Source organism: Pezoporus flaviventris, unplaced genomic scaffold (genome assembly GCF_033815535.1).
Source record: "Pezoporus flaviventris isolate CSIRO_AGI_PZ_B2104156 unplaced genomic scaffold, CSIRO_AGI_Pfla_v1 ptg000001l, whole genome shotgun sequence".
In the NCBI taxonomy this organism is placed as follows: Eukaryota; Metazoa; Chordata; class Aves; order Psittaciformes; family Psittacidae; genus Pezoporus; species Pezoporus flaviventris.
The window spans coordinates 35,384,273-35,403,966 of record NW_026892549.1 but is presented as its reverse complement, the minus strand read 5'-3'; the positions used below and the strand labels follow the sequence as shown (position 1 = coordinate 35,403,966).

The following is a 19,694-nucleotide window of genomic DNA, read 5'->3' as shown; positions in this document are numbered from 1 at the left end:
GTGGGGCTCCTCTGCCCCTGTAGCAAGGCACCCTGGCTGTGGCAAAGAAGCCATTGCAATGCTGACCCCCCTATGCCACCACAGGGTGCCCCAGGCACTGCAGCTCCCAGCCCTGCTCCACGTAATGCCTCTTTCCCTTCCTCTTCTCAGGTTTTTCCAGTCATCTACTATGTGCATCCCTAACCGTACATCTCATCCCTGCCTGCTTTCTCTCTGTTTCCCATTTTCTTACAGTGTTTTCCCAGCTCCTCATCTCCTGCTCAGGGAAACAATATATATACTAGGATGCTTCTGCTTTTCATGCCAGCTTCCCACTTGGTACCTTAGAAGAGAGTGTTGTATCTGTTTCCTGCTCTGATTCACAACCCAGCTGGTACTGATGCTTCCTTGCTTATTTCCTAAGGTAATTCTGCCTCCCTGCCACTTCTGGTTTTGTCTGGGGCTTGTCTGGGATTCATCTGTTGTTTATCCCAAACTAATTGTATTCTGCTACTCAGATCAAAGGGACTAGTTCTGTGTCTGTTAAGATAAACCTGCAATGCAGTTTATGGGGAAGAAACGCCTTCAGAAAGTGTGTGTGATCCCAGCAAAAAAGCAATTGCATGAGAGGTGGAAGCACTGCAATGCAGAAAGAGAGCGGATTAGGATTATAGTGAGTATAAACATTTTAGAAATCAGAATAGCTTCAATGTTATTCTTAAAAATAATGGATTAATTATTCCAGTGACATTGTGCTGTGTGGGGAAAGAAAATGATTACTTAAATCACTATTGACATACAGCACATGAATTTCCACTTGATTTTATGAACAGCCCCTATCATCATGTCTTGTGTGGACTGCCTCATGCTCATTGTACTGTGGGGTTAGACACACTGTCACCATTCCTATAAATAGCCTGCTTGATTATGAAGGACTATTAGTGTTCCCTCTGGGAAGAATAGGAGTTTTCACTGGCATTTTAGGCCAGATTTCTTGAAACTTTCTGGTGGAGATAGGGTTTGGAGAGTAAAAAACTGTGCTGAAGAGAGTCAATAATCAAGGTATTAATGCTTGAAACACAGATGCCCAGTGAGCCTGGATAATTCACAGAGAAAATGGAAGTGTGATGGTGGTGTGCTTTTAAACAAGGAGGCTTGGCTTCTGGGCTTGCAAGGAGCAAGGCAGCTGCTATGAGGAGAAAGAGAAGTTCCCTGTGATCCAAAGGAAAGCGGAGCTGCAGCTCAAGGGCAGCTGAAATGTTGGAGAGTTTGCTCTGCACCTGAAAGATGCTCAGGCATACTGGGGACCAGCAGGTAAGGAAATGTGGTTTTTCATGTATTTTTGGAGCAAAGAAAGAAGCAATTACATGTACAAAACCCTTGTGTTTCAGCTATCAGCTGTTCAGCTCTTAGTATGATCTTTAGAGTATGGAGAGCACCTGCAGGCAAACATCCTCAGGTTGGTTCAGTGGGGATGGATGTTTTTAAGCTTAGGGTGGGAGTGGGGATCCCTGGCTGTAAGGATATAGGTCATTCGGGCTGTGCAACCCTGTTTCTGTAAGTAAACGCACTGGAGACACCAAAGACAGTACGCATCCTGCTGGCCATGCAGTGAGGGAAGCTTTATTGCATGTCTTGTGGGAGGTCAAACACAGGACAGCAGTGAATGATAGGTTTGCTAGGTGTCTTCTGACTATTAAAAGTAACACCACCAATATATTTAGGGGTTTTCCTTACAATTAGCAACCAATCTGGAATGCAGACCCCACCTTCCGCAGCCTGGGAAGTTTCCAAGAGCCCAGTGAACAGCACCCTTTGTGCAAAAAGCAAGTCTGTGCACAAGAACATTGCCCTACAGAAAGGAAAGGAATAAATCATTACATTTGGGGATATGACTAACTTCTTCTGAACAGTGAGGAAAGCACCACACTTGCCAGTTATCTCTTCTGTGAGTTTCCTCAGTTGTGGCTGTGGCCATCTGATGAGTGTTTCCCTTTCACTCCCAGCACAGCGCAGTCTGTCTGCTGTCAGCAGTTAATGAAGTCACTCGCAAGACGCCATTCCCTGGGGAAAAGCAGTGCTATGAATAAACCTGTTACTTGCGTCTATGGTAGCAGTGCTCTCAGCACTGCTTCTGCCATGCGCCCATCTCTGATGATTGTGCCATTTTTCAGCAATGGTCTTTAGAGCTATTGCTATTCAGGATGCCAGGTCCTCTTCCTCCTTGCAGAGCTGTAGAGCTCAGCAAGTGCTTCTGCACTGTCCCCAGTGACAGATGCAGGCTCTGAGGTACACAGGTTCACCAAAAATGTGCAGAAAGTGAATGAGTAATCTTACCGCAGCAAGTACTTTTAATAATAGTCCGCAGTGAATGTCATCATCAGATACTTCATCAACGCACATCCTACAATAAGGAGGAAAAAAAATAAGCTAAGGAGGAAAAAGAAAGCTTTTTTTTTTTCTGAGAACAGAATATTTCTATGCTACTGAAATAGAAAGGGAAACTGTTAATCTGATGAGAAGTACTAGAGAAATAAAATCAGCAAAAATACAGGTAAAGAATGATGAATCGTGGTAACTTATCATCCAAAGTATGTAAGATCATGTAAATACCTATTACAATTTGTAAGGCATACAGTCCTTGTTAGTGACGGCAAAGTCAATGACTCTTCAATGCACTTTATTGGCTGAATTTGTGGTTGAGATCTAACCAAAAATAATTTTACAGTTGAATACCTTTGTAAGAAAATTTGGCTAACAATGCCAATAAATGGTGAAAAAGAGAAGAATTGAGTAAAGTAGTATGCAGTTTGAACATTATCTGTTCTCTCTTTGAGAGATGTGGGGGACAACTTCTTTTAAATGTGTGTGGGGTTGTTTTTGTTGTGTATGCAGATACTTTCTTTTCTTTTTACAAGACGTGATGGTCTTAATAGCCAACTCCAAATCAAGCTGTCAGAATTCTTGTTCTCAGAGAGCTAGGATGAGGTCTTTTTAGCATTTTGTTGTTTTTTCTGTGTTGTGATCTAAGTGTCTGAACCATTCTGACATGAGCAGAGTTAAAATTGTTGTCTCCTATATATCTCTGTTCAGGTGCCTCATTCTCCTGCTTGTATAAAAGCAAAACAAAAGAAGCCCTTGTTACTCATACTTTTCATGTTAATTAGGGATGGATGAATAAGTTTAAGTGATTCATGACTTACATTAAAATTTGACATCAGCCTTTAATGTGTTCAGCCTGACACATGGTGTGTCATATAATATTGATATATCTCATCAACCTGGCAATCTGCATCAGCTTGCCATGAAAGGAAAATGATAGAGTAGAACTGATCTACTTCTCTGTCAAAGTTTTAATTAAAACATTCATGCTGTCTGTTAAGAGTGAAGGGGCTTGGGGAAAGTCCCAAGATGTCTGTTCTGTCATTAGCAAGATTTCATTTTTGAGAGTTTAGGAGGATAGGAATACCCCTCTTAAATCAGACTTATGTGACCTGGTCAGCATCTCATTGGCATTCAAAACTCTCATCCAACTTGCTCTCTGTTATCCTATGTATAAGAGAATAAAAACTAATGCATCAGATTTTCCCATATGCTTGCCTAGCAGTTTTCTTCAGTAACAACTGAAGCAGCTGGGGTGGGTTCAGCAAACAGGCAGAGCAGGAGCATTGCTGCCCTTGCAACGGTTCTCACCCTTTTGTTTGGGGCACAGAAGTGCAAAACTGAGGGTAGGTTTCTCCTTAAGGGTTTCTTTCCCATTGCTGGCACCCAGACAGCCTAGAGGCTGTGACAAAGCAATACTTGTCCATTTGCAGGCTTGTCAGCGGGGAGGTAGAGCCTGATCAAAATGAGGTCTCATTTAGTGCTAGCTGCCGCTGAAATGAGACCTTGCCAGACTACCTAGGAACACCACTTGTGTGATAAAGCCTCTGGGCTGTGTCTGCAGAGGTGCCTTATTAAGGTCATATAGAGACTGTTTTTTCTTCTCTTAGCAGAGCCATCTGGAGGGTAGGACTGCAAATGCTGCTGTCTCTCCTCAGGACAGAAAACCTACTTGTAACAATGATCTTTATAATTCCTAGAAGATGCTTCTTGCCTTCTTCAGTCCCATAGTGCCATTAGCTGCAGTTCATCTCATCCAGTGGCAATGGATATTAAAACCACAGACCATACCTCAAATGGTTGTTTAAAATCAGCTTTAGCAAGCTTTGCTCCCTCTCTGACCTTTTTCCTGGTTTCCATGTCTCCTGTGCTTGCCTGTCCTCAACCCAGGCTTTCAGGCTCAGATTTGGAAACCCTCTGTTCCTGACTGTTATTTTTCTGGCAATATTTACCAGCTGTCTTTGTAGAACTGAATCAAGGTCTTCATGATGCCTGTGCATTCAGAGTATTAACAGACATTATAAACAGAAAAATATTTGTCAGATTTCTCCCACAAGAGCTGCACTAAGGAATCTCTTCAGCCAGGAAGGCTGCCCAAGTGATGTTTGTGATGCTCGTGATGCTCGTGATGCTCTGTCTGACCCTGAGCCTTGACCAGTTGCTTTCTTCCAAGGAACAATCTTCCTCAAGTGTCACTGTAACAACAGAAAAAGCACAGTATCAGGATCATAAGGAAAATTATATACTAGGAAGACTGTGAACTTAGAAGAATTCAAGCAAAAGGCCAAGTCTTGAAAGATTCGTTAATACATAAGTTCAGAAGCATGAGCTAGATCGAACTATTGTTACTCAACACACAAGCATAGCAAATAAATCTAAGAGGGTTTTTTTGAGGCAGCAGGAGAAGAAAAGAAAATGCTCCTATAAAACAGCAAGGATGAATCAGATGGGAACACATGAGAACATAAATATCAGCTCAGGATGAGGGAAAGGTAGGCTTTATTATGCTGCGGGAGCAAACTGATGAAGTAGGAGATGTAGTAAACATGAGTGGTTTTATCAGTAATGTGACTGCTAGTATTGTGTGTGTCAGCACAGTCTGAATAAATAACTGCAATCTTTTGTTTGCTTTTGTATATGTTTAGAACTGTAAATACTGAACAACTTTCACAGAATGAGATAGAAATTGAAGACATCATGAGAACATGTTAAATAGGTACTTTCCACAAGACATTGTTAGCATATTCAGTCCACTGCTGGCATTATTTATTAGATAATCTTGCTTGAAATTGTTACTATGATTTTGACTTGTAGGTCATGTACCCATCCCCTTTGATCTTCAGGTTAACATGACATGGGTAGAAGAGAGCATTTGTGTTTTTCCTACATGCGGGAAAGTTCACACTCTACAGAATAAGAAAGGAACTTCCCTAGCTTCAAAGTCTAGAAAGACAGCTGAAGAATTCAATGAACAAATGATACTTTGGATTGATGTTTTTCTGGTTCAGATTTCTTCTGTGCAGCAGTAAGCACCTGATATGCCCACATTAAGAATCACTTTGCTCTTGACTGTGTCTATAGAAAACACAGTGAGGCACCTCCTGTGTGTTAGCCCAAGACCTGCATTTGGTGTTCCCTGGAGGTCTGCTTAGCACCATGTTCATGGCTTGGCACGCTCCTCTGGTGCAACCACAAGAAGAGTATTTGACCTGCTTGAATTCTTCCTTGGTCTCTGCTGTTGCTCTCAGACATTACTGAGCACAGCTACCATTCCCTGGTGTAAAAGGGCATTCAGATCCCTCTTCTAAGTTAATGTTCACTCATTAACCTCTTCACCCTTAGGTACATTTTTGCTTTAAAATTTTGCAATAACATTATGGTAGTTAGACACTCAAATGTCTCCCCAGATTAGGGTGGGCAGGATCTTGCTTTAATTGAGAGAGTCTCACCCACCATATCAGCATCTCACTATAAATCGAAAGCAAAAATGATTTTTTGAAAGAATCAGATCATAACTGACAGAAGTATAATAAATAACTGACAGCTATGACTGAGCGTCTGCATTGCTTCCCTAACATAACACTATGTTGTAGGCTGGCTTTGAGTAGGTTTTTCACACAATTTCAGGTAATGATTAACTTCCAATGACTAAAATACCTCCAGGAGAATTGATGAGACATCTGATGTAGTTACTGAAGTTAGTATATTCAAGCTTTCACTTTACCTCATTCGTTCAAAATTGGATTTACTTTAACTGAAGCTATTTCAAATCTACCCCATAAATATGAAATCAGAAGTACTATTACAGCATAATTCCAAGCTGAAATGATTGTATTCCAGGCAGATGCACACACAGTATGTCCATGCAGGTTTTTTCATTTATTCAATTTACAAAACCGAAGGCATTTTAGCATCTGTGGCAATGCAATCATCTCTGGGATGAAACATAACTTTGTACCAACTCACACTGTAGGATAAAAGACTGAGGGAAGGAGCACTAAGAAGAACTAAGAAAGCAGGAGAAATCTGTTTGACAATGTTTGTTCAAAAGGAAAAGCTCCCACTGCAGCATTTCATTCCTGAAGAGGGTGTGTTAAAGCATGCAAGATAATAAAGTGCAGCAGATGTTTTAAGAATTGTTGTTATGAGGAGTGTTGTAGGGCATTTGAGAAGAAAGAGGATTTTTCACGCAAAATAAATGAACTCCAGCGAAGCAAATTTGGTATTATTTTTCTGGAACCAAGATTGCTGTAACTAGTGTCAATATAGTATAATGTGATTACAACATATAGCATGCTACAAAATAACACATCATAACAATATATGTTTATGTATCAGTACAATCAGTAAAATGTTTGTAAGCTAGCAATTAGGAGAGAAGCTGGGGAACAAGTGTAAATAACTTCCACGCCTGGCTCTAAAACACCAAATGGGAGCAAAATGGACAGGAAAAATCAGTACTGACGCTGGTGGGAATGTGTTGAGAATGGCCCAGATGTCAGGAATAAAAGGGATGTCAGCAACATAGTTTAAAAAATTACACATTATCGTAGATGAGCGGAGATGTTTGTGTATGAAAATTGTGTGGAGGCACAGGCTAGAACTGCAGCACCTGGGCTGACCCCAGATCTTCAAAGAATAGCAAATTCTAGCGGATGGGTAATCTATGATTGAAATGCACTTGAATCAATGTGTGAGCTTTTAAGAAAACTAAAAATAAAACCAGAGGTATAGAGGCATGACTTGGAAACAATGAAGCCGCCTGCAGAGGTGGGGAGAAGTGGCATGGGCAGAATGGAATTTGTCAAACTAAAGGTCTTTTGAAGGACTGCTAAGGAGCTCTTACACATGTCTAACACAGATGACTACAAACATGAAAGATCAACTCCCAAGCATTGTCTCATTGTAGGATATTTTAACGGCTCAGAAATAGAATATAAAGCAAATGTTGCTGATAACAGTAGAGCCAGTTATTCCAGGGTGTAATAGCTGGCAGATTTCATCATTAAGCACTCACTGGGCTACCATGAAGCTATTCTAGATGGTCTTTGTTAGCTAGTGATGACATAGAGCAGCTGGTTGTAGAAAATAACCTAGCTAAAGTTACTCCAACTTTACTAAATTGAAAATAAGTGAAAGAAACAAGATTAGGCCTGTTGGATTTCTCAATATTTCTCTTTTTGAAGTGTTGTACCTGAAGAAACTAGTTAGTGACGTCAAGTGGATGAAGGTTCCAAATCTGAATATTAGAATCTCTTTAATTTTCATAGTATTTTTAAATTTTGTACTTTGCACTGTAAGCAGAGAGTGAAGGGTCCACCTTCACACTCTGGATTTATTCATCCACCTTATTGGATTAATAAATCCTTAAAGAAAAAACATATTAGGAGAGAGCAAAGAGAGTGAAAGTCATAGGAGAAGAAAACCCCACTGGCAAGGTCATCAATGAAAATGCTATCTTGGGAGCCACGAAGCAGAGGGTGCAGTCAAATCTGTGAAGTTTACAGAGTTACCATCTGTAAGCAAAATTTGAAAGACTGAAAGTTTCTTCTACCACACAAATAAAAGGGGGTCTAGTAAGTTGTAAGGATGGGATAGAGTTTAAAGATCATGTGGATAATACCCAAGCCGAATGAATTATTTTCCTTCTTTTCTATGAAGAGGATGGTACAGATCATAGATAAAAATAGATCAGGATGGGAAGAATCTGAAGAAATAAAAGCTAATATTTTCAATCTTGAAAAGTAAATCCAGAGTCTTGTAGTCCCACAGTGAAATGATGTCCATTATCACAAAATGCTGAAAGAATGAGCAAAAATTTCAGGCAGAGGAGCAGCTTTTCTTCAAAGATCTGCTAAAACAAATGAGAGAGGAGCAGAGGAAAAAGTGACTTCACATCTACAGCTTCATTACTCTGACCTGAGTGATACGGAAATTTTGCACACATTCTTGCAAGAAAGAATGAATAAGGAGGTAAAATAGAGAAAATAGTTTGAAAGCTATAGATACTTAATACAATGTGTTAAGGCTGATGAAATGTATATATGATACCATCTGCTCTGGAAAGAGAATTACTGGGCTACCTAAAGTTTTGGTAGAGACTTTCATCAGACTTTAAGCTAGTCTCTGAAAATATTAATACTTTCATTGCTGCTAAAAGTGGCATGGTCAGATGAGAAAAATATCCATAACGTTATATATACACATTGTGGGGGAACTTGAGAGCTGGAGGTGTGGGGTAGAATTTAATAGCACAAGTGCCAGCCCACACAAAAACTGAGGTGGAAATGGTTTCTGTTATAAATTGTGGTTTATCAGATGATCAAGAGAAGGACCATAATGTCTTGGTCAGTCATAGAAGGATGCTGAGACAGCTGGGATGGAGCCATGGGAAAGGCAAAAATTACTCTCTTTAGATATGATGCAGGAGACTTAAGGAGGAATGCATTAAGGATGGACACCGTTGTACAAGGCACAGGTCACAGCTCTTCTGGGGTACTGTGTATGGTTTGTCACCCATAAGTAGGAAAGGGCACTGAAAGAAATGCATAGTAGTAGTAGCTGACAGAACAAAGAATGAGGGATACACAATTGCTATCTATAAATACATCAAGTGGAGGGGAAAGAAGGGCAGGGCAAATACTAGGAAAGGAAAGAAGTTATTTAAGTTACCAGACAATGTTGTCATTTATACAAATGGATATAAATTGAAAGTCAGTCCATCCGGGCAGGAGCTGAGGAGGTTTCCAGCCATGAGAAGAGTGAAGTCCCTGAGTCTTCTAGTAAGAGTGACAGAAACAAACCGCTGTAGGTGAGGATAACACAATAAAATGGAACTTCTTTGCTTACAAATTGGATGATGCAGAATTGACCTAATTGTTGCATATGCCATAAAGGTGAGTAGAGCCACATTCTATTCACCTCTCTGCCAGAGAGTTAAACAGTCTGAGTGGCCTTGTGATGGATTTTTTGTAAGTTTATTAATGCAGTTGTAAGATGAAAGGACACATCTACAGTATCTATGAGATCATTTGCAGTCTTGTGCCTTCTGCTTTGTACTGTTGTGAAAATAGTATTTGAAATTTCTGTTAATGTATTGGTTTTGATAGAAAGCACAACTCTATGGCCTCCTGTGACATATTGACATGCTACAAAATATTAAGAATTCTTCTTTAATTGGTTTAAGATTATGGAATCCTGTGTGCTAGGTGTCCAACAGAAGCACAACCACGTGGTTGAAAATATAAGATAAGAAGCATAAGGTATCAGTGGACCAAATATTATTGACAGTAGTTACGTGATCAATCATTTTGAACTCCTGGAAAGCATTGTTAGGGAAGATCTGCCTTGCCTTATCTTTTTTTTTTTTATTATTTATCCAAAATACTTGGAATTGATTTAGTTGATTTTATTTTTATTTAGAGATGGTTCTATTTACATGTTCTTAGTCTTGCATGCTTTTAGTTAAATATATAATATTAACACTTATCAGTTCTTTAAGAACTACAGAGGCACCAATCGTTCTATGTAAGACTGTTCTTCCAGTGTTTCTGTTTACATGTGAGTAGACACTGTTGGTTTAAATTTCCTTTCTATTTCCATAAGAGACACGCACATAAAAGTAAGGCAAGATTTTCAAAATACAGTAATAATTTATATGGACAAAGATATTGGAAACAATCTCTGACATTTCAGAATCATGTAACTGAGCTTCTAACAAAGACACTAGAAGTCATGTTCTGTTTACTGTGAGAGATGGGATAGGAATTTGGAAAAAAGCCATGCTAACAGATTATAACTGTACTACAGCATAAACAACAAAAATTTTAACAGAGATCTGAATACCTCCAAAAGTTCTTACATATGTAGCAAGGCAAAATATTGCTAAAAGGTAATAAGGCTGTTAGAACCTGAATACCTTTTCCACATAATTTTTAAAGTAGTAATTTCTGCACTCTACCGTAACAGAGCAGCCATAAGATGGCAGCACTCTGCACAAAAGGCTCCTGAAACCCTAAATCCTCTTTTCCCAGAAAACTCACAGCCAGGAGTGAATGGCCTAAACTCTTCGTGATGTAAATAGAAACCATGCTGGCCAAGTTCAGAACAGCTCCTGCAAAGCTTCAGAAACACAGCTGGTTTCAGGCAGTGCCTGAGCCTATTTTCCTTAGTAATTAGCAACTGTTTGGGTGCTGAGCTAAACATGCTTATCTGTTTAGGTTATGCTAGATTATCCTTATTCAAACCCTGTGTTTCAGCAAAGCACTGGACTTCTCTAGGTCTAAATACAGAAAGGTCAACTGTAAGATAAACTCAGTTTCCGTGTGTAATTGCAGAGTGGAATCACTTTTTACAAGTGATTTAATCCCAGCTCAGTGGTTCATAATTTACGTCTGCATGTACCAGGCCTGAACACATCATTGTCTGCACAACCCCACCAGCTTTCTCAAAAGCAAGTCCTCCCTCTGCATTGTTGCCTACCCCAGCCTGCTGCAGGACTGTGTTAAAGCTTCGCGTTTCTCTTGGTGCTGCTGAAACCCACCTGTCTCAGGACTCACTTTGGCCCTTGTGTAAATGGTACAGCAGGTCCAGTTTGCATTTAGCATTAATCTGAATAGAATAAGTCACAGAAAGATCCTCAGCGAAAGTGCAGGAGGTCTGAGGTGCTGTGGAGCCAGCGCTCAGTGCAGTTCTCACCACACAGCGTGCTCAGCCTTGCACCAGCACTGAACAGAGGCGCTTGCCCTGGTGCCCCAGTACCAGGCTTTTATAGCATAGGGAGAACAAGGTGTACTGTATAACTGTATAAAGCAAACAGGAACTGAGGCTAGATGTGATAGGCTCTGTGGAAATCCCCGTCAAGTTTTGAGTGTCCTGGCTGGCCGGCTGGCAGACCTGCTTGAATGCCAGTGATTTTCCCACTGGTTTCCCTTGAGCCCTTCTGCAGTTCAGAAGTTGATTATTTCACTTTGGGTGTGAGAATGTATTCAAATCTGAAAGGCAGACAAATCTTCCAGGGTGCTCACCCATTGAGGGAAACCAGGAACAAAGGTTTGCTCACACCCTCGGCTGGAGCCAGCCCGGTCAGAGCTGTGGGCAAGGTAAATACGAGTGGGAAAACACCCCAGGTGTTGCCTGCCTGTTCATTGCTCACTTGGTGAGCAATTCCTTCTTCTTCCTCCTTCTCCTCTCTGTTCAGAGGTAGGTTGTTGACTTCAATCTCTGCCCTCATCTAGCAGCAGCACACTGCTCTGGCAATGAGGAGAGACCAGAGTGTGAATCATGGCCTGAGTCACGAATCCCAAACACCACACTTTGCTCAGAGCTGGAAGGGGAAAATTCCTTTCATCTGTGTGACTCTTCAGCTCCTGCAACCCACTGGAAGGAGCTACAGACACCCCTCATCTTCTTCTAAAGCCACTCTCCACTGAGTGTAGCTGTTCTTGCAAACAGTACCCGGAGAGGAGATTAAGAAAGGCCTTTGCCTTTCCGCATACCTACCCACACCTCTGGTGGACTCTGTGGCTTACCCCACACAGCAGTGTTTTGGTCCTAGGCTTCTATCAGGGTACGATATTAGTACACCACAAAACATGGAAGCTGGAGTGAAGCTGCTCAGTCACTGTACACTCAGATCTTCATTTACTACAGGCTCCATGGTGTTTATAGGGGTCCTGAATGCTTCCTCTCTCTGTGTTTTAGCCAGCTCTCTCTAAGTATTGCCAGGACCTATGCTGCAGCAAAGTTAGAGTCATGACAGTCCTTCCAGTGTCATTGCAGTGTTTGTGTGTGGTTTCTGTCTGTGCTGGGTTGGCGTGTTTGCAGGACATTCACACCACTATGTGGCTACTCAAATCACCTCTAGTTCCTTAGAGAGGAATCTAAGTTTTAAGCATCCTCTGAAACATTTGCCATTGCTGTTCTTTGGAACTGGGTCTGTCAGGCTGCTGAGACATGTATGTGAGGGTAGACTTTTTCTGAAGAAAATGCCTTCCATTTCTGCTGGTGCAAGAGTCTGGAAGCATTGACTGTGCAGCTACAGAACATATGTCTTCTTTGGGAGAAAAGTATTTTAAACACTCATTCTGTAGACTTTTGCATATTCTTCTGTTATCTTTCAGGTTAAAAAGTTTGACCAAAACTTAGAAAGTCTGCTCTGATTTCCCCATTAGAGATCCTCAGGACCCTTCTAGATGGATTTGATTTGGAAGCCAACCAGGGAGAGAATAAAGGCATCAGATGTTTCAAATTCAAAGCAACCTGCTGCTGACCTAAGGAGTGTAGCCCTTTTGCCTCTTGCAGATGCATTGAGGAGGTGAACATTGCCTTATATGATGGAGAGAAAGGAGACACCACCTCACTGCTTCCAGTCCCACAGAACTCTCTGATGAAGGGCAAGACATAAGAAATGAAGTGCAGGAGACACTTTCCCCCACCTTTGTAAATGCTCTGAGAACCGTCTCAGCTCATGGGACCTTCAGACTTTAAATTGTTCTGTATTTTTTCAGGATTTCAGGGTGGAGTGTGTGTGAGAAGAGCCCTGGGAATTAAGAGCTGGGTTGTGTGTGAGGCTGAGAGATAACTCCCAAGAATTTCTCCTCTATAGGGATAGCTCTCCAGCTTCAAATTGAAAGAGATTTTCCTTGCTCCGATGAGTGTGGGACGTACTGATCTCTTATGTTGACTGATAAGCTTTCACTAGAGCTAACAGACCTCCTCTTCCAGGTTTTGTCTAGCATAAAAGGAGCTAGTTGCTGTTTTCTCTTGGGAGGGTCTCCCTCTATGTGTATAATTATGCTGCATCAGTTTATAAGCTATTTGCAGGAGAGACTGGTATTTTTTCTAAAATGAAGTAATTTTTAGATTTGAATGGGCCAATGGTGAGGAGGGCTTCTGTAGGCAAACACTTCCCATTCTGGAACCTCTGCAGACCTATCACAAGACTGACTTGTGCATTCATCTCATTGTGACAGAAAGGATACACCACTGTTCTAGAGAAAAAATACCCACTATTATTAATGAAATGCAACTTGAGTCTAATGTTTTTTAGTTGATTTCTTCTTCCCCGTCCCCAACATTAGCTTGCTTCCTTTCTGTACCTCAATATTCCATGTTTGTTACCTGCCAGTGAGTTTGTTAAAGATAGACTGGACTCTGTCTTCCAAACCTTATAAAGAAGGGGGACCTTGCTGTCAGACCAAGCAATGGCAGGACCACAAGGACTTTCATGCATCCTCCCCACATCAGCACTCCAAATTGCAATTCTACTCTTCCAGCATGTGTGATAGTTAAAGACAGTAAAGCAGTAAATTAGTAGAGGAATTTCCTGGTCAACTTACCTTTAGATATAACACAAGATATTTATTTGGTGACGTTTCAAAACAAAAATCATCGGTCAGCTTCCTGCATAGGTTTCCTTGCCTTGCCCAAGATCTACTCTCGGTACATGCTGTCTCCCTTTCCAGACCTCTCTTAACCTCTTGTTTCCCTATCACTGAGGGGATTTTTTGCCACTCTGCCCAGTCTTGTGAGCTTCCCCTTGTGTGAGATTATAAAATCAAATCTGACCTTGATTTTTCTCTCTTATTTCTCCCTGTGTGTTTCCGTCATTTTTTGCTCTACTACTTTCTTTTCCTTTTCTGCTCTCTCCAGGCCATCTGGGGAGGTCTGTTCTTAATAATTTGGAGAAACTCCCTTATTTTATTCAGGTAAGACTTATTCAGATAATCTGGCCACCATCCCGTTCAGAGGTAGGCACTTAGCCTCCAGTCATGCTGTCCTTGCCAAGACGTGTATAAAATATAACCACACAAGCAAATGGGGAAACTGATAATATCAAACAGAATTTGTAAGTTTTATGTAGGCTGTATTATTTATTCTCCCTACACTACAAAGTTCTATATCATCTTGAACCTAAGGATAAGCATTTGCTAACTGCCAGCTGTTCAGCTGGCTGGTCTTTAATCTGGGACACTGTTGGTGTCTGGCACCTTTTGGTGGTTGAAGGACTGCCACCAAGTCATTTGAGCACATGGATTGAAGTGCTGCTACATTACCAAGGCCTAGTAAGACCTACATAGTGACCTTCTACGTTGAGAAGAAAAGCTGTGGGTTTTGAAGCTCTGCAAGCAGCAATATTAAAGAACATGCACACAAATGTAAATTTAAAACAGTAAAATAAGATTCTTTGGATTGTACTTAACAGAAAGATTTTTTTCCTAGTAGGAACAAGCACATTCAGTTGATTCCATGTCTTTTTGACCTTCCATAGTTACAGTGTCCTCATGGAGTTGCATCTTCACCAGCTGAAGGAGCATAATCTAATCGATCTGTTTTCATGGCACAGAAAATTGCTGTAGCTGAAAAAGTGCTTTACAAAGGACACTCCAAGGTATAAAAAGCAATAGAAGGAGGCTTCGGAATGCTATTGTAAACAGAAGTGTTGAGATACTGTCCCACAACAGCCTAAACTGGGATAAATTCAGCCTAACATATTCCCACCTTTGCTGCCAACTCTGCCTCTCTGCCTTTTTCCTAATCCCTCCCTTGACCTTGCCACTCACTCTGGACTGCGCAGCCACACAGTTCAAGGAACCCACCTAGGTGAAAAGCAGCCTCCCGCCTTCCCCATGGAAGGTGACTGGATTTCAATTGGATCAGTTTGAGTCATTTCACAGTTTGTTTGAACACGAGTACTGGTAGGAGCAAAGGAGCGGGAACACAAGGGCAGAGCAAAGGTAGTCTTGACGTAATCCATGTTGAACTGCTTTGAAACTACTCATAGACTGTGTAAATACTAGTAAAATTGGATGTGCCTGGGAATATTTCCAGGCACTAGAATGAGATTGCCTCTGCTATTAAACTGCTAAAATGCTCCCTGTCATGAATTTGACCTCTTTCAATTAACACTCTGCAAACAATTTCTGGGCACAATTTGGTTGCTAGAATGGTCCCAACAGGCAATTTGCAAGCATAAACTCAGGTCTTTCTGTGCCAGTTGGCCTCAGTGCCCAGGAATGTTTTCAGGCGTGTTGAGTTTAGTATAGACCTATCCCTACCTTTATATCCTGCCCCAAGACTGCAGCTACCACCGTTCTGGAAACAGAGGTCTGAGCCTGCCAGTTTTCTTGGTGAGAGCAACCTAGTCCTTGTGAGCTAACTTTGGTAGGGTTTCTGACTGTAGAAAAAAGGATACATATTTTCAGGCTAGCAACACCCACAACAAAATGACAATTTTATGCTGCACTGTATAGAGTCGCGTATGATAAGAGAGGGGCTGTCCTGAACAAATGATTTTCAAAACAGACAATAGCAGAGCATGAAAGATGGGGAGAGATGAAATCTACAAATAGGAAATTTTATTTCCTTTTAATAAGGTTGTAAGAAATGCATGTTTTGCCTTTTCTTCCGGGGATCGTGGGGGAAAGAAAGATATCAGAACTTGTTATATCGTTATATCTAAGCTGTAGAATATTTAGTCACTTATGACATAGAGTTAAAGCTGACATGAAGTTTTTTCCAAGCAGTTGCATAATTGAGAATGCAATTATTCCTTCTTCTACATATTAACAAAAATACCACAACTGCAGCATTTCGTTTTCAGTTTGCAGTGTTAATAAAATAAATGTACTCTCCACCTCGAACCACTGAAGCCAGGTCCTCAATTATAATGAATGATTGCTTTTTTGCATTTGTTTTTGTTGTTTTTTTTTTTCCCACAGGCACCTTTAGAAGTTTTGCTCCACAACAGGAAATCTGAAAAAATGGGATTTTTACATCTCTCCAGGTATGCTCACTTGGTAGTCGTAATGCTCCATCGAGCTAGCGCACTCCATGAGGGAACAATAAAAGGCGTTATTTTAGAGGAGCCTTCAAAGAGTTGCTGTGCACACAAAACCCCTCCGCCTTGGCTGGGTTGCTCTAGGACCCAGAGTGACTGGGATTGACAGAAATCTGCACCTGAATGAATTTCCCCTTATACCTTATAAGGAATCCAGGGAAACAAGGAAGTGATAACCATGTTCATGTTACTTTACGCACAGCTTGCCTCTTTACCTGCCCAGGTAGCCCTTGTTTTCACTTTAGTCATACTCTGTGCTGGTAGGGCTGAAGTTTCCTTGCAATCTGGTGTAGGTGACACCTGAAAACATACCCTCCAGGACTGAGTGATTTTTACGACATTCTACCTTTCTGCAGATGATAATTAACACGCTAATACTTTCTTGTCACGCAGCCAGCACTGAAACCGAATGGGGATTGAATTGCTTTGCCTCTGTTTCCTGTTTCTGCACAGAAATAACAATGTGCAAGGTAAGGCTCAGGGACAGAGAAATCCATTTCAAAACCATTTTTGCATTGTTTCTTGCTTGAATTTGACACAAAATCACTTTCTGTCTTCAATATTTAATCATTGCTTTTTGTTTAATGACTTTTTTTTTGTTTGTTTGACAGACTGCTGTAGGGCTGCCCTGCAAATTCGCCTAAGATTTATGTGGTCATTATGTAGCACGACATGTATGAAAGAGATGGGCATTTGAGCAATTTTGCTTATATTAATCACAGCTTGATTTGCTGAGAAACTTGATACTATATATGTGACTGAGTGTTTCATTGGTACTTGCATGATAAATTAAAATCATATCAAGTATCTACAGATGTGAGTGAAACAATTTTAAGCATATAGAGTGAACATAAATCTGCTCTTTTAGTACCCCTGCTTATATTGGAAATGTCGTACCTACACCATAGCAGAAACACATGTAACACTATCAGGTGCACAGGAGAAAACAAGTAACATTTTCTCAGTGGATGGCATCCATAAAACATGCAAAAGTGAGTATGCCGATTGCCAGCAATTATGTGATTTTAATTTTAATTAGATGGTAAATCTACTAATAGAAATACTTTTACAAAGGAATTTTATCAGTAATCTTAAATATGGCTAAAAGTGTCCATTTTTCACCTCTCACATTCTCTAAAAGCCAACATTCTTCATGTGCTGAATGATTAAACACATTATTAATATTTTTCTTTATCTTCTTGGATTTAAATTTAGGGACCTGTTCTCAGGAAAGTGCAGTGACTTGTGAAGATTGTTTGCTTTCCGGACCACACTGTGCTTGGTGTTCTCAAGAGGTAGAGTAAATGATACAAAAAAATTTCAAAGTAAGACTTGAAGTGGATGTACTAGCTCTGAATGATGAAGTATTGACTTAATTGGGTCAGTCTGTGGTTTTGTAATGCATGCAGTGCTTAGTGAAGCCTTCCTGGGAATCAAAAGTGGAATTTTATCTAGCCTTTATGGTCTATTGTTCACAGTTTTGCTGCTCTGTTTTTGTTTTGTTTTGTTTTTTAAAGACAACCTTCCTCATCTAAGGCAGAAATAAAAGTGCTAGCAGAGGGGCTCAGTTCATCAGCCTCAGGGCTGACTCACTCATGGTGCTGATGATGAAGAACTAGACATCAAGTCAGAGACCAGACTCCATCTTATACATTACATGCAAAGCCAGACACTGTAAACAGAAGGTGCTTCAGTCAGTTTGCATATACAAACGACTAATATGTGGTTGATTTTAAGTATGATAATACTGTCAGTTTAATAACTAGCATGATATAGTTGTAAGTGCTTTGGTTAAAACATGAGGCTTAAAAAAGAAACCTGGATTTTTCCCCATATACCTGTTGCAGACTCTCTTTGTAACCCCATACAAGCCACTTAACATGTTTGTGTTTAAAAATTTCACCTGTAAATGATGCTAAATAATATCTCCCTACTTCACAGTAAATGTTCTAGGACTTATTTTGTGTAAGCAAGATATCAGCTATCACAATTAAAAACTTGCCAGAAATAATAAATAAAGTCTTTTTCATTATAGATTCTGATTTACACCTTTGCTGTTAAAAATATTTCTTGCTTTTCTGAATAGCAAAATGATAGCTAGGATGAGACTAACATAACTGCTTCATGAAGTAGCTGACAAAGACTGAACAGCAGGGTTTTTTTAAAAAAAAAGTTTTCCAAAAATAATATAGCAGTTTGCAAAAAAAAGTTCCTATGGGGAAAACCCCAGCCACAGTAGTGTGTTTGCAGTATTTTTTATATTTATATTTAACAACCAAAGCTGAAATGAAATTTGATCACAGAACTTTGACTCCTGCCAGGGATTTTCAGAAAACAAAAATGAAACACAATTTCATGATAATAAATAAATAAATAAAAGTTTATCCATTGAAAGCTTCAGAGTAGTAAACATGATTTTTCAACTTCTTTGTAGGCTCATTCACTTGTTTCCTAGACAGCAACACATCAAGAGTGCCAAAGACATAGGAACTTTAGTGTCAGAGTAAACACAAGTGCCTCCAAAGAAACCATTGTTTACTGTAGGATAAAAACGCACCTTGCAATTGTATTTGAAACATGAGTTTGACTTTTCACATGTTTTGAAAAGTCAGAAAGCATGTAACTAAAGGAGATGATATGGATGTCCCTGTGAAAGTTTTATAATGGTACATGACTTCTATGAGCATTGTATTCAAGAAGTAGTTGGTGAGATTGAACCACTTTTCAAATCAGGTGTCTTCCCATAAAGTATATAAGATCCCTGATAATTTTCAGGCATGAAGGGTGGCATTTTGGTGGACATAAGGGTCCTAGTTCTGGTTTTAATAGGTTCTAAGTAAATTTGTTTTGCTTTGGATGGGAAGTTTTTCAGTGGGCTGAATTTAGGAATATCTGTGGCTTAATGGCTGAACCCTGGATTCTCACCCAAATCCAGGAGAAAAGAGCAGCCCCATGTATGGGCTCATTACCATCATCCAGCAATTGAATGTTTTGGTGCTGTTTCTGCTGGGCATTGATGAGATTTTGGTCAAAAGGTCTTGCAGGCCAGAGCAGTGTCCAGTTCAGAAGGCAGCTGACTGATTTTGAAGATCTAAACTCTAGACATAGCTCTAGGAAATGGTAATAAGGCACAGAAGCCTCTTTGTAGCCATTAATTTCTGCAGCAGTGTTGTGGAAAGGAATGCATATCAAGTGCTTTGAAATGGGTAACAAAAATAAACTGCAAGCTATCTAACCAGTATTGATAGGGCTTGTGATTTCCTCCAGATGAGAAAAGGTCAAGTAGGATGGTGGGCCAAACATAACCAGATAGATGTGGGCATGCCAGCAGCCCTGCTGATGCTGGGAAATGAGGAAAGGAGGCTCTGGGGCTTGTTAGGCACCAGGCAGAGTAACAAGGACTTGCTACCTGCTTCAGTGAACATGTTAAATGGATGTTGAGGAGAATGAGTAGGTCAGAATAAAACCAGTTAACACTAGGTACCGCACTATT

General features: G+C 40.4%; 1 protein-coding gene across 3 annotated transcripts in view; it reads left to right on the top strand.

Annotated features, from left to right (window-relative positions):
- The first annotated feature begins 791 nt into the window (after window positions 1-791).
- Window positions 792-19,694, top strand: part of ITGB6 (integrin subunit beta 6) — a 46,364-nt gene continuing 27,461 nt past the window's right edge. The window contains exons 1-4 of one of the 3 annotated variants that reach the window (XM_061451628.1): window positions 792-1,293; window positions 16,083-16,147; window positions 16,595-16,671; window positions 17,417-17,496. In XM_061451628.1, the coding sequence (XP_061307612.1) occupies window positions 16,611-16,671; window positions 17,417-17,496 (141 nt within the window). In that variant the 5' untranslated portion in view covers window positions 792-1,293; window positions 16,083-16,147; window positions 16,595-16,610. Of the gene's footprint in view, window positions 1,294-16,082; window positions 16,148-16,278; window positions 16,672-17,416; window positions 17,497-19,694 lie in introns of those variants that run through there. The other 2 variants (XM_061451636.1, XM_061451619.1) reach the window with 2 other exon arrangements.